We start from the raw sequence: 16,319 nt of genomic DNA on the forward strand, positions 1-16,319 counted from the left end.
AAAATTTCTGTGTACCCTTTAATAGTATGTACCCTTTAAGAGCCGTGGTAGTTCCTCAATGAGTAGACCCAGGTTCAAAAAGACTCTAGAGATATTACTACATTCATAATGAGCTCTATATTTCAAGTTGTGATGACGGTGGAAAATAAGCAGCTAAAGATATATCGCTTGAATGAAAGACATGAACTAGTCTTTTCAAATTATTGAAGGATCTTAAATTAATGATGTTTTTCAAAGGCTCTCATGAAATAATTCTAATTTGCACTTTTCAACAGATATTCATGAATTAAGTCAACTTTAGCCAGTATACTATTTCTGAAAATAGCACAAAATGTCAAAAAGAAAAGCCACAGTTTTGTGAAAACCTTTGAGGCTTCAATGCTGCATTAACTGGTCTCATAAAAATCAGTTAATCATTTATTTTCATAAAGTTTAATCAGGGGGCGTAGCGTTTTTAAAAAATACTTTAAAGATGCTTATTTTCGTTTTTTAAAAGCCCTTAAAGGTGCTTTTTTTATTGGGTGTTTTTAAAAAGTGCTTAATTTTTCCATTTTCCAAATGAGATTTTTCCTTTACCATGTTGATTTTTGCTATGAATAATGCAAAAAGTCACAGTTCACATTGTTCTCAACATTTTCACAATTAATTCAACCCCAAAGTGCTGAAAAATAGTTTTTGAGGGATTTAAAAGGTGCTTATTTTTTGTTGACTAATTTGGCTATGCACGCTGTTATTTACTTTTAAAACATTCAAGTTATTTCAACTTAAGGCAAACAACGTTAAAGAGCACAAAAATATTTATAAAATACAGACAGCTGTTTCGGATTCTCAAAGGGCAACCTTCATCAGTGTAACAGAAAGAAATGAGAGAAAAACAGGGTAAATATAGAGAAAGGTGACGTCACAAGAGGGTTTAGAGCAACGGCAAATAGCAGGGGAGGGTGAATGGATGACGACAAATAGGAAGCAAGGAATGAAAAGGTGGTTAGTTAGGAATTTTTGAAAGTATGATAAGACTCGTAAAAATCTAAATCAAAAATTGAGCAACAATTTTGAATGACTTCAGAAAAATTGAAATTATGATTATAGTCCCAACAATGTTGAGCAATAGATGTGCGTGTAAATTCTTGTTTTTTGACATAAGCTTCATGTTCCTTAACACGGCACGCTTAGTTTGGCCAATATATGAAAGGCCGCATTGGCAATTGATTTGGTATATACCCCAGCTATTTTGACTGTCAATGGGCTGTTTGAAATTTGAAAATTTTATTTTATTAATAGGACTGAAAATAATATTAAAATCAAACTTCTTTAGGATATTAGCAACTTGCCGACTTATTTTAGGAAAATAGGGTAAAATTACTAAATTGTTAGAAAATTCTTTGGAAGGTTTATCGATAGGCGATTGTTTAGTTAAGTTTTTATAAACATTATCAATAATGTTAGGAGAATAACCTCTGTCATGAGCAATTGCTTTGATGTAATGTAATTCTGCATCAAGAAAATCAATGTTAGAACAAATATTAACAGCACGGTAGACAAAAGACCGAAAAGAGGCAAGTTTTTGGTTAAGAGGGTGGGAGGATTTGTAATGAGGGGGAAGAGAAACAGCAAAAGGTTTACGAAAAACAGTGTTCAAACAGTGAACAAACAATTATCATTCCGAGTCACAAGAACGTCTAAGAAAGGAAGTTTTTGATCAGTCTCTAATGTAAAGGTGAACTGAATGCAAGAATCAGTGCTGTTCATAACATTAAGAATTTGGTCTAAATTACAATTATTTTCATCTAACGAAGCACAACTGTCATCAACATGTCTTTTATAAAAGGGGAAAGTTAAGATTTTGAATAGTTTACTTTCAAAATAATGCATATAGATGTTACTAAATATACGGCTCAAAGGATTACCCATGGCAAGACCATTGGTCATACGGTAAAATTTGTTGTGGAACGTGAAAGTATTTTGTTGTAAACAAAGACGGGTGAGGTTAACATATTCATCAACCTCATATTTAGAAAAATGATATTCCGAAAGTCTAACTTTTAGGCATTCCAAAGTTCCCTCAACGGAACATTAGTAAACAGTGATTTAACATCAAATGAGGTCATCAAATAACTATTAGGTTTTAGATTTTTAACTTCTTTAACAAACTCAAGGGAATTTTTGGTAGTGAAAGAATTATTACCAAGGAGAAGACAGAAACTAAAATTTTGCGAGTTTGTGAGACGATGTACCAATGTTGGAGACAAATGGTTCGAGTTATTTGTTATATTATTAGCCAGTTATTACTTTATAGCTAACTGAGTTTAAAATTATAGCTTTGCATCTAAAGTAAAGGGCTTAAACTATGGCTTTTACTTTTTCACTTTCTTTGATGAAAATCTTCAACAAACACTGTTAACTGAGTTCTGGTTTTTCAATGATTGGATGTGAGTTGTTTCAGTTGAGTTGTTTTTATTTCTAGAAAGAAGGAGATGTACCTGACATCGAATGGTGGGATTCATATATATTACAGAGTGATAAGTAAGTTTCTTTTCTCATATTTTCTTTACTGCCATTTGAAGACTACCTGCTATTACATACCTTGGAAGACGCGGCACCTTACGTTTTATTTATTGTCTTGATGTATGTTCTTCACATTCCTTTATGACACTTTATGATATTTAGACAGATAGAAGCATTTCTTCTATCATACATTTTTGCAAATGTTTTCCTGGTTTTGAAAAATATTTTTTTATGGAAAAAAAGAATTAACAAACTTTATTTTTTCAAAACTAATACAATCTCTCTTGCTGTAGTTTAATTTGGATAACTTTGGATTTGTTATTTTTATTCCGATGACGCAAAGACATGGTTCCCAGTAAAACACCGAAGCCAATCATCATTGGCCACTGTGATCAGCATGCAAAGGGACCTAGGGTATACAGTATCAGTACTTGTTTTAAAGGTTCTGTCACAAATGCTATTCTTATCATGTTAATAATGCCCTTTCTGAAAACAAGTCGATCTGGAATTCCTCGACATTTAAAATAAATTTTACTTTGAGGGAAAAAAGATACCGAAGCTTTGTTACACTCTGGGGAGAATGCTCATTCGTTTATGGAGCAGTAGAGGAAAAAGTTTAAAATTGTGTGGCTCAACAAATGTTGCAAATATGCTAAAGAAAAGCAAAAAACATTGTATTTATTCAAACTTGCGGAAAATAAAAAAATTATTTTCCAATTTTTTTTTTTTTGCCGATTTGAAAAAAGTGGGTTCAAACCAAAATTTTCAAATAGTTTAAATCAATAAATAAGTTTATTATAATTATTATAAATATGATAATGAGACACAAGTAGCAACTAACAGCAAGCTCTAATGGTAGTGGTTAAACAATATATGCATTTTAATTCAATATTATTATGCTAATGCTTTTTGCATAATTTCTAGCTGCTTTTTTTTTTTTTAATTTTAGCTATGATGCTGACGAATCAAAATTGGAAGGTGTTACTGCCTTAGTTGAACATCCCATACAGATGAAGTCCCCATGTAAGATCATTTACTTAGAAGAAATTTAACTATTTTTTTTAATTATATAGTTATAATTTAATGCGTGTTCTTACCAAATCTTCATTATAAACACAATACATTTCAACATTCGTTAAATATTTGAATAAAACTATATTTTGCTAAAATTTAGTAAGTTTTCTCAAATAAATTCTTATTGAAGTAGAATTTTTGCACAGAATATTGCTTGCTTGAATATTTATAAGTATTTGAATACATAATGAAGCAGGCCTCAGAAATCAATTTAATGCTTTTTTGGTTTTAAAATATTCAGTTTATTTCTATTCAAAACTCCCTTTTTAAATAAATTGAAAAATATTTTAACTATCTTTGAGGAATTAAATATCATTTACTATTCAAAATTAAAAGTAAACATTGTACGTAACATTTGAAGTTCATTTAATGTTAATCATTACTGGAAAATATCGTAATTTTTCTATTTCAATGACTTTAAAAATCCTTTAAATTCACTTTGTCCTATTTAATACATTTTGCAACAATTATCCTGAATTTTACATTATTTCGTAAAATTTACTGAATTTTGCACCTATGTTGGCAGATATGTATTATTAGTCGATTATTAAAATAACAAAACACATATTCCTATAAATTTAAAATATCTGTATTATGGTGTGACTAATCATTTGCTGACTGCAAATTCTTAGTAATTTCATGTTTCATTATTTATTTTTAAACAAATTATATTTACCAACATATCCGTTTCAGAATAACTTTTATTAAAAAAAGTGATTTTATAATTATGTATTTAATGAATTTGAAATAATTAATAAAATATTTTGATGAAATTATGGTATATTGGGAGGGTCATCATTTTCTTCAAGTGGTTATAAATAAGCCATGCAGAAGCTATAAACAATATAGGACAGTAGACAATTCTTTCAATTTTTAACTGTACAATTCAAACTTTTGTGTGGTTAATAATGTGAACAAAATTTCTAATTTGTGAATTTTATTTTATAGGTGATACATCTCAACCTGTATTTATACCATTATATCTAACTAAAAAAGAAAGAAAAAAACTGAGGAGACAAAACCGAAGAGAGGCCTGGAAAGAAAAACAAGAAAAAATCAGATTAGGTTTAGAGCCACCACCAGAACCTAAAGGTTTGATTATACTTCATACTTATATTAGCTAATAATTATCCCTATGCCAAAATTTTGGGGTTTTGACAATTGTCATATACTATGTCAAAAGTTTTTTTTTACATGATGATTAAAACCGTCAATTGTAAAAAAAAAAGTGCTTAAAATATTTTTTTAGCACTTGAAAAGTGCTTAAGGTGCTTATTTTTAATTTTCGTTTTTTAATAGCCCTTATGGTGCTTTTTTCATTTTGTGTTTTTAAAAAGTGCTTAATTTTCCTTTTCCGAAAATTAAATTTTTTTTCTTTACCATTTTGATTTTCACCACTTATGCAAAAGTGTGCTTTTCACATTGTTCTGTTCAATATTTTCACAATTCATTAAACCACAATCCATTTCGGCGTACGTCAATCCATAGCGTGTGAAAGCGTCAATCATTTTACATGTTTGATGAAGTACTTGTGAGTCCCCACGTATGCATCTACTGAGCTGGGTTCGGTGAGATTATTTCACTATCTGCATTTTGTAAGATGTTTTCAATTTCAGGCTTCGTTTTCCACCCTCTGATGTCGAACCGAAAAATCTCTTGATCATTTTATAATGGCTAATATAATCAAGAAAAGAGCTTTTTGTTAGAAACTGGTTATTATATCATGATCATGTAAAGTCTATGAAAATTATTTTGCATTTTGTTAATGTATTTAGTGCTTATACATATTTTTTAAAACCTTAAAAGGTGCTTATTCTTTGTTGAAAGATTAGGCTATGCATCCTGAAGAAGCTTATTTTTAGTTGTAAAATTTGACTACGCACCCTGTTTAGTTTATACATAAAACTCTTTGGTGTTACAGTATAGATATTTTGTTACTTGCATAACTGTTGATCCAAGCTACGTATTTTTAATGATCTCACTTGTGATGAACTTAACACAGCAAAGGACTATTAGATGTCTAGCTATATGATTTTATATGCGTCCAGATATACAACTTTACATGCGTTCAAATGTACGACTATAATTCATATATTTATTAAGTTGCGTACATTTATTTATTTAGTTTTTGAATATTTTCTAATTTATTTGGTATTGTAAATTGATGTGCAGTATTTTTCTTCCATTAGTGCGAATGTCAAACTTGATGCGAGTATTGGGAAATCAAGCTGTACAAGATCCTACCAAAGTAGAAGCTCATGTAAGAGAACAAATGATTAAACGTCAAAAGTAAGCAGAATTCATTTTGTTCACTCTCTCTGAAATGTTCCAAGCTAAAAATTGAACTTTGCGTAATTTTAATTTTACTAATTACATCGATTCAGAGTTTTTAAGTACAAAGTCTTAAATAAGAAGGGAGAAAAAAAAATTTAATTTCTTTTTTGCTGTGTTTCAGTTTTACATTTTTATGTGTGCATTACAGGGCCTAATACAGGTGGATTTTACCGTTGTTTATCCGTACTTTCAAAAAAATTGACTTGGCAAAAACTGTACTTTTGCAGATATCTTTGCAATAAAGTCGGTACTTTAACAAAATTTGAAATTATTCCACAAAATCAACTCCTTCAAAGAAAGAATAAAGAAATGGGATCTGTAAATTTTTATTAAACACTCGGCTCTTTTGCAGAAAAATATATCAATACATACTTATTTGCTTTTAATACATACTTATTATTACAAATTTGCCTTTGTGGATAACTTTTTTGATGCATTTGCGTTAAATGTTGAGGAAAACATCTTACGGTTAGCCGAATGGCAAGGAAACTCTAACCCATGATCCGTCTACCTCTTAGGATATTTTACACTAGGTCTGCGCAATTAGGATGCGGATTCGGCACAAATTTTTTTCACATTTTACTCACACCTTAAACACGATACCTCATATTTTTTTTAAAAATAAGTGTCTACAATTTTTCCTGAGTGTTTATAATAATAGCAGGTGTATTTTGAACTACAGGTTAAGAAAAAAGTAGAATTTCATTTTTTATGCATATTTTTTCTTAAAGACAAGTGCAGAAAATTTGCTTTTTTGACTACATCAGGGCCGGATTAACCTATAGGCACACTAGGCACGTGCCTAGGGCCTACAAAATTCAGGGGCCTACGAAAAACTTGGGAGAAAAAAATTTGTTGACAAAAATAATTTAGCTTTAAAAACAACAAGTGTATTTTGCACAAAATTATAACGATACAAATAAAAATATAATATTTTTCGGTAATAAATTATTTTGCAGAATCTTATGATCTAATATATTACTTTTTTGGATTCAACGAAATCTTGTATTATGCTGTCGAATTCCAAACTACGCAAAATGTCGTATTCAATAGACATAAGTGCGAGCGATGCCAAACGATCTTGATTCATTGTTGAACGCAAATAATTTTTTATCAATTTTAATCTGGAGAAAGATCTTTCTCCTTCTGCATTTGATCCAAGAATCGACAAATATATTCTTAATGCAATGTGAACGTTAGGAAAAGTATTCACAAGTTTATCTTTAATTTGAGCCTTCAACATTTCTTGTGCAGATTTATGTTCATATAAATTTGAAAATAGTAAAAATTCATCTACAAAGTTTTTCTCTAAATCGGATGAGTAAATTTTCACCAAATTTTGCGCTTTTAGTTTAATCTCAGATTCTGACAAATTTTTGTGTAATTTCCTTGTAATTCGGGTTCGATAAAACATCGATTAATGACACTTTTTGGTCGATCCAGAAAACTGGGAAATTCAGACATCCGGGATAGCGATGGTCCCGAGCATCCCAGATAATTGGTTCTCTACTGTATAAATATTTCTTGTAATTAATCTCACTATCAATTTCACTGTTTTCTTTGCTGGTTTGTTGTTGTATTGTTGACGTGAAGTGTTTACATAGTTATCGATCGAACTAATCATAATGGTATCGATATCAACTGCAATATCGGCAGTATGTCGGTATTGCAGATAAAGTTCAATAAACAAATTCGTAAATTAAAATCCATATTAATAAAAATGTTTAAAAAAAAATATGCAAGAAAATTTTAGCATATATTTTGAAAAGAGGGGAAGAGTGGGGGAAGGAGGGGAAGGCCCAAAAACGGCTATGCTAGGGCCTACGAAAGGTACTGTTTGTCTACGATAGGTACTCTGTCCGCCACAAAGTCTGCGGCAGTCTGGTGCTATGGAAACAAGAAGAGAGCATTTTAGGGAGGGTGGCTTCGATGAAGAGGTCTCCTTTTCTTTCGCCTTCGATGATAGCTTGTATGGGGAGTATACCAGATTGGCTGACTCAGCCACCAGTAGGAGACTTATTTAATCTGTTTCAAGAACTTTTTTAAGATTCGCATGAATATTTCTTTCTTACTTAAAATAATTCTCTCACTCCAATCAGTTGTTATTTTTTAAGTACAAAGGAAAAAAAGTGAACAAATTCTGACATTAAGGGTAGTACAGGTTTTTTTAATATTACTTTTTAATTTTACGATATTTATTATGAATGTTCATTGATTGTTAGATGGTTTAATTTCTAAACTTGCACATTTTTTAAAGCAGTTAATTTCTTTTATTACTTGAATTTTCTGGAAAAAGTGAAGAGCTTAAACTTAATAACTCTGATTTTAAAAGGAGATAAAACTTTTGCTGAAAATAAAAATAGTTCACGTTATCTGTGCCGGAGAAATATTAAATATCTTTGTTTTGATTATTAATTTTTAAATATTTTATTTATTTATTTATTTATTTTTGAAACTGAAAGCAAGTGACCGCAACTAGGATGAAATCTAAAACTATCAACGATGATTTTTATCAGCACCCATCAAACCATCTGAAATTATCTGAAGTTTTTTTTGCTTAAATTACGTTTTCTTATTCATATTTTATTGTAACCTGTACAGTTTTTTTCACTATTTATTAAAAACAGTTTTTATTAGCAAATTTATTTTTTTCTTAATAACCAATTTACTATGTATGATAAATTTATAGATGAGTTATTTATTAATAAAACATTGAGCTGCTTTAAACAATTTTATACAATTTCCATACATACATCTAAATTTTTTAAATTTTTTTTCTAAAACAGAAGCTTTTGAAAAAGAGAAAAGATTAAAAAAAAGGAATCACACACTCTAAACGATGTTTCAGGCGCGAATGCTCATTTCTCTTAACTCTAGGGCTAATACAATAGATCGAAGAAAGAAGTCTCCTTTTCTCCCACCGAAACCAGTCTTAAAGAGGGACCCCGCACCCCTACTTGAAATAATCATACCTCGTTACCATAGTCCCCGCCACCCCTCCAGACGAATGGCGGACAGAGTACCTATCGTAGACAAACAGTATAATCCGGCTCTGTGCCTTGGGCCTACGAAAGGTATAATCCGGCTCTGGACTACATTGATCCCTAACATAATAATATATGTCCATGCTGTTAAGATAATTGTTCAAAACATGGTTGATAGCCTTCTAATTAAAATATTCAAAGGATTTTTTGTTTTAGGCTATAAATTTTTTTAAAAATGTTTAGCATGTATCTAAAAAAAAAGCCTTATCATCACCAAAAAATTGTCCAATTAAAGAAAAAAAATCTTTTTTGCTAATTTCATAAGTTTTTACACATGATAAAACAAATAATCAAGTGTTTTAAAATTTTATCTTGATATTTTAAAAACAAAGTTATCGATACTAGTCGGATAATGGCCTTGAAAAGCTATCAGATGGTTTAGTAGATCAAAATACAGTAATATTTAAAAATTCTGCAAAACGCCATTTATAAGTTTTTTAAACACTTTTCTATTTACCAAATTCTATTTTATATAATTTATGATCATATGCTGGTGAATAATTTGTATATTATTTAGTTTTTTAATTGTAAAAAGTGTAATCAAGGTCATTTTTATAAAGTGATGTAAATTTGAATTCATTGTTAAAATGTGTGTATCAATTGTAAATAAATATGTTGAATAAGTATTTGTCATAAAGAGTTATAAACAAGTATCTTGATAGTTTACTATAATTAAAGAAAATAGTTCCTTCAAAAAAAAAAAAAATTCTTGATTTCTTGGAGATATTTTCTCACAGAAAATTATTATACTCTAAACTTTTTTACAAAAATAAAATGTCGCTGAAACTTTCAACAAAAATTGGTATTTAGATATAAATCATGAATTTTAGCCCCTACTTTACATATTTTTATGTATTAAGTAATTAACAATATGAATATTAATAATTCAAATAATTAATGATTAATTTAATAACTAAGCTATTAAATAATATTCTATAAAAGTACAAAAATGTATCAATGTGTTATGCTTATTAAACTATCATGACTTTTACAAGATTTTGCATTTGAATATGTTTTAATAAAATATCAAACTCGAAGTTTTGAATATATTTTAATTCTATTTATTGTAAAATGTTATATTTGCTAATTTCTATAATTATTAATGCCTGAACTTTCTGTGAGAAGTGTAGTACTTTGTGTTTCTTTCTGTGTGATATGTACTGCTGTGGACATGAATCTGTGCAATGCACAAGGTATTTCTTCAAATTCTAAATGAAATTTGAAGAATTTCTTTTTGATTCTAAACTTTAAAAAAGTATTTTATAAATTGTAATCGATTTATTGCTGTTTGTAGAGCTCACGAAGAAGCTAACGCTGCTCGAAAGCTCACTGCTGAACAAAAACGAGAAAAGAAAATAAGAAAACTCAAAGAAGATACTTCTACGGGTGTCCATGTAGCTCTCTACAGGTTTTATTCTTTCTTTTTTTTACCTTTTAATTAGGACTTTTCCACTGTTTCTGAAATAATGGGTTCCCAAACAACTTGGTAAATACAGTTTATACTTTAGAAGATAAAAATATAAGAAAATGAACCTGAAGTTCCTCAACATTTTTGGAATTTAAACTTAAAATTTTCTCTTTAGAGAAGTCTAAAGAGCAAACACAGTATATGTGTTAATTTTTATTTGATTCACTTAAATTTTTTTCAGATAGCATATCATTCATTATGTGTAGGGATTAAACTTTTAAAAATATTAATAAAATGGTGACATTTTGGACAAAAAAATATTTAGGGTTTGTTAAACAATCGATAAATCAAAGTCTAATAATGTAATTTTTCTTGTAAATGATATATTTTTTCATATCAATGGTTAAGAGATACACATGTATAAGTGTATTAGATGCACAGAAAATATGGTTAGTTATATTTTTGTTAAATTTGTAAGTAAAGTATAAATTATATAAAGGATCTAAGGTTTAGGAGTAAAGGATATGTATGTTTAATAATATGTGTCAATAGGTAATATATGCATGTATTGGTTATATGCACAAGTATACTGTTAGTTATATTCATGTCAAATTTACTGGATAAAAATGAAAGGTATAAAGTCTAATAACATTGTTTTTATATACCCTTTAAAGTTTCTGAAAACATATTCGATAAATTAATATAAAATGCTTATCATTTGTACAAGTTTCAGCTTATGATTTCTGGTTTCTTACAGTTGAATTGCGAAAAAAACAACCTTACTGTGGTATTCTGCCTTAACTGTTGTCAACTATCAATGGATTATTTTAAAAACAATTTTTAAATGCCTTTCTCTATTCAAACTTAATTAGTTATTTTAATTAAATTTCTTTATTATTTAACCATCTATATTATATATTATTGAAGAATAATTGTATATAATATAGAAGTTATCTATTTTAACAATTATAAATAATATTCTTTTATAAAATGTAACTTTTATTACTATACATAACCAAAAATTTAATATTATTAAACCCCATTAACAAGATTAGCTCATGACCTTCGAATAAACTCAGGGTGCCCTGGAAATCTTTCTTTGTTTCCTATTTTTATTGCATCAGGCATAGTTAATAATACAGTTTAATTAAGTTACTTTATACAGCATCAATCATTTGTTACTTTAATCACATACACACTTTTATATTGAATTTCATTTAGAATACATGAATAATGTTGGCAGGTTTAATTCATTAAAAAATTTATATTTTGGTCTTTTTATTATTATTTATAATAAAATAGAAAAATATATCCTGAAAAATTCGTAATCTTTTCTTGTAGATGGGTTGGCAGGTGAAAAAAAAGTTTTTATTAAAATGTGATATGTGTATAGCGTCTCCATTTCTTTTAATTGCTGCACTGAACTATTATGTTCTGTGCCGCTTATGATGCCGGAAGTTTTGCTTATTTAACATTACTGGTCTGTGAACCTAAGTCACAGAGGCAACATAACCCACACTACACTACCTCATATACCACTTCATTGGGTGGACCACATAAATTACGTAAGTGATGTTTGCATTAAGTAATGTATTGATGTATCTTTTAGGGTTTTTAATCTCAGCAATCCTGCTAAAAAATTTAAAGTTGAAATGAATGCAAAGCAGCTATACATGACTGGATGTGTGATTTTATACAGAAATATCAATGTAGTTGTTGTTGAGGGAGGTGAGTGTGTCATTATCATATATTTCTTCCTTTATAACCATGTGTAAAATAAATACTTATAATATTATCATTTTTGAAATGAAGGTCCTAATCAGCAAAAAAAGTTTAAACGCCTCATGCTTCAAAGGATTAAATGGAATGAAGAAGATTCTCGAGATGGAAGTAAGTTCCCCTCTTCTGTATATGCAACTCATGCCCAACACAAACAACAATATTAGTGTAAAATCTCACAGGATGCATAGCGCTTTTAAAAAATGCTTATTTTTGATTTACATTTTTTAGAAGCCCTTAAAGATGCTTTTTTTTTTCATTGGGTGTTCGTAAAAAGGCTTAATTTCTTTCCCCTCCTTCAAAATAAGATTTTTACAATTTTTTCTGCAATATGTATCGGAAACTAGTTATTTTATCATAATTATGTAAAGTCTTTAAAAATATTTTTGCATTTTGTTGATTTTATGTTTATAAATGAAGAACTTTAAGCAATAAGAAGAAATAATTTTTATTACTGCACATATCCTGATTATGATTGTTTTTTTTTTGTTTTGTTTTTTATAAGTGACAAATATTTTTTGAGTGCTTAAAAGTTGCTTATTTTTTGTTGAAATACCTGTTGGCTAACCCTGTCTCATATTTTAATCTTTAATTTCGAACACTTATAAGATCATCTTCTCCATTATATTTAAAATATTGTTTAGTCAATCAAAGTAAGTATTGTGTTATTAATAAAATTTTTTTTAAAAACTTTAGTGTGGAAAAATCTCACCCATTAAAAGTTAAACTTAAATCGATAATGTAATGATTTTTTTTCCTTACTGTAGAAGAGGAAATTTAACAAATGGACAAGCTTTTATTAAACAAGTTAATATAAATAGAAATTAATGAGTTACGCACTAAAGCCTATTAATAACAGGGCAGATAAGAATTTTGAACTGAACAAATAAAAATTACTACTTTGTTTAAAAATTTCAAATTGAGGTGGTTACCCCTGTGGCAGAATTTTTTCCAGCTATCGTACGACAAAACTCTCTAGCACTATTATCGTTTTGCAAAATACTTTTAATAATAACAAGCATATATGTTACTAACTTAAAGTATCAAAAGTACTGTGTTTACAAGAAAAAAACTTCATAATTTTTTTTTTCTAATATTATGGATGATATTCTCACATTTTGTTGGGGGGGGGGGCGCATGAAGTATTTCCTTCTTTGCATTTTGTAAATAATCATCTGAATAAAAAAAATCATGAAATCCATTGGAGTAATTACCGAAATAAAGATCGGCGACAAAATCATTGGAATTAGACTCCTCGAATGCGTGTTTCATCCTGTGATTAGATTGTTGTAATAAATAATGTATAAAAAATATCTGATTTAAAAACTATGGAGAAATCGATGGCAATAACTGCCAAAAACTTGATAGAATCATTGCCCTATAAAGTATATACTCAAATTCACTATTCAAATTTTCCATATTGTTTAAAATATATTGGGATATTTAAAATACAGCTCAATATCGATAACTGCTGGAAATACAATTGAAACATTTGATCGATTTATGATACGATTGTCGTAAACTGAGCATGATGTCAAAAAGTGATTATCTAAATGCATGATTCAAATATTACGTGTAAATTTCTGAAGAAAAGCAATTATTTTTACTTTTCAAAAGAAAAATCATTCTGCAAGAATTCTATAATGCTCTGTGACAATGTCGCCCTGTCGCTGTGATTTTGTCACGAAAGTTATTTCTATCATAAAATGTGTGCTACATGGAAACAATTCATACATTAATGAAATTCATAACTATGTTATGGTTGATGCATATAGAAATTGAGCTAACAATCGTAGTTGATCTTTGTTTTTTAATGTTTATAGATGATCATGGAAATAAAGTAGAAAACAAATGTATGCTTGTATGGGAAGTAAGTATATATACATATTTTTTAATATCTTCTTAACTATAAGAAGGCTGATTATCAGACCATCAGCAGATTATTGTGCAACTAACAATTTTTTTTAAAAAATTGCCACAGCATCTGAAGTTTTTTTTATTCCTAAACTTAAATCAATTACAGAGTATCTGCACACCTGGAAAGCCATGAGAAATCATAAAAGTCATGAATTTCGGTATTGAACAAAATTTGTCATGATTTTAACTAATTTTTTTTTAAAAAAAGTCATGGAAAGTCATGAACTTAGGTTGCTGAAAAATCTCATTTTTAAAATTCAATTTACCCATTTCTCAATTTCACGGTGTTCCGAATATCAGAATTTGTAACAAAATCTCCATTCACAGCCATATTTTATTAAAATATAAAATAACATTAATTGAAATGATAGGCATAACCAAAACTGTTATTATCTGCATCTTCATATGTATTGACTTTAAACTTATAAAACAGAGTAAAGAAAAAGTTAAAGCAATAAAATAGGTAAAATAAAAAATACAAAAGCAAATAACTAAATACATATGTAGTTATTTAAACCTGTTTTATTTCTTCTTATAAGTAAGTGTAATATAAGAAGCCTAAGCTAGAATTTTAAATTGATAAAAAAAAAAAAAAAAAAATTTAGAAATCTCAGAAGAAATTACGTTCCTTCTTTCATTTTTTGAAAGATCACCATAATTTTGTAAGAACAGGATAAAAACATTAATGCTTTTTTATATTGATTCTTTATGGTTTTTTTCTTCATGTTTAGTTGATAAGTTTAGTGTGAAATGATCTATATAATGCAAATCCTTATGTTTTAAGGTGTGCATTCGAAAGATCTATTGTAGCATAACAATTTTAAAATGTAAATTGTGTTTCATCATAAATTTTATTAGAAACAAATATGTTTTTAATAAGGTGTTTTTTTTTTCAATCCTGTCTCACCTGAAAAGAATAACTACAACCAAAAAATCATGCAGTCTGTTTTAAGAAGATCAAAACTTAAGCATTTTGCAAAATGCACTCTTTTTTTCACGGATTTGTGATGGAATAGTGACAACTAGAGTGGTCCATAAAAGGATTGTTCCATTGGGCAATTCAGAATTTGAGGATCATATAGTTGTATATCAACTAAGAAATTGAAATTTTAAAAACCATGCAAGGTCTGTCATAACAACTGTTCAAAAATGCGATTAGTGAAACCACATGGAATTCTTAAAACAAAAAGTGTTGAAAAGCTACAAAATTGAATAGCCTGAATATAATTTTAAAGAAATCTAATTCTTAAAATTTTGCTTTTCCATCCATCTTTCAGGATATAAATTTGCAAGCTGCATGTAAATTTTAGAAGTTAACAAATGTATGTAAAAACTATTTTAAATAAGGTTTAGTAAAAATACAATTTTAGATTATTCTTTATTAAATCTATTCAAATTTAAAAAAAAATAATCAGAATATTTGGTTGAACATTCGGCTAACCGAATACGCGTTACATCCCTAATACTTTCAAACCTTTCTTCAAAACCTGATCAAAATTTTTTCAGAACTTTTAAAGTGGCATGACAACAAAGTCAGAAGAATGCTCATCAAACTAGTTAATAACCGACTGCAACCGATAACAGGTGCATGTAAAAAAAAAATAATAAAGATGGTAATTAGAAGGCGTACCACTTCAGTTTTATTAATTAGTTACCATAGTACCCTCACAAGCACATAAATGAAATGCTGCGTTACACAGTTTGCAGAGCATTATCTATCCCAATTTGGTGATATAATATTTGATATGTTGGTTTATATATATTTGATTTATTTATTGGTGGTTCATTTTGATTCTCTATTCCGATTTACAAATGATATTTTTTTATTTTATAGGGCACAGTAACACAGCGTAGTTTTGGAGACATAATGTTCAAGTTGTGTCCGACAGAGACTTTTGCAAGAGAGTTTTTCAAAAAGAGAGGTGTGGAACATTACTGGGATTTAGTTTATGGAACATCCATTCTTGAAGCTGCAGAAGATGCTTAGTCTTCTAACCCGTAACTTGACTTTTTACCTTTTAAAACATTCTTTTTTGTTGTAAAAAAAAAAAAAAAAAGGTTTATTGTAAATTGTGTTTAGTATCAAGGTTTATAAAAATATTGAACAGAGATTTTTTTTCTGTATTCAATTTAGCAAACCAAACTTTGGAGTTTTATTTCGAGAATATAGTGCATTTTAAACCTACTTAAACCTTTAAATTCACGGTCTAAGGTTTCTAAATAGTGAAACAAAATAATTTATATTGAATTCTGTCTTC

General features: G+C 28.6%; 1 protein-coding gene across 2 annotated transcripts in view; it reads left to right on the plus strand.

The window, feature by feature from the left end:
• The window catches only part of Prp3 (pre-mRNA processing factor 3), a 33,457-nt gene extending 17,285 nt beyond the window's left edge, over positions 1–16,172 (plus strand). For both annotated transcript variants that reach the window (XM_087153329.1, XM_087153330.1), the window contains exons 12-20: positions 2,465–2,523; positions 3,455–3,528; positions 4,528–4,671; positions 5,769–5,868; positions 10,252–10,365; positions 11,975–12,093; positions 12,178–12,255; positions 13,968–14,014; positions 15,896–16,172. In XM_087153329.1, coding sequence (XP_087009455.1) covers positions 2,465–2,523; positions 3,455–3,528; positions 4,528–4,671; positions 5,769–5,868; positions 10,252–10,365; positions 11,975–12,093; positions 12,178–12,255; positions 13,968–14,014; positions 15,896–16,048 — 888 coding nt within the window. In that variant the 3' untranslated portion in view covers positions 16,049–16,172. The remainder of the gene's footprint in view (positions 1–2,464; positions 2,524–3,454; positions 3,529–4,527; positions 4,672–5,768; positions 5,869–10,251; positions 10,366–11,974; positions 12,094–12,177; positions 12,256–13,967; positions 14,015–15,895) is intronic.
• Positions 16,173–16,319: the final 147 nt, after the last annotated feature.

Source organism: Parasteatoda tepidariorum, chromosome 10 (assembly GCF_982258835.1).
Source record: "Parasteatoda tepidariorum strain Cologne lab strain chromosome 10, Ptep-v5.0, whole genome shotgun sequence".
NCBI classification, from domain to species: Eukaryota; Metazoa; Arthropoda; class Arachnida; order Araneae; family Theridiidae; genus Parasteatoda; species Parasteatoda tepidariorum.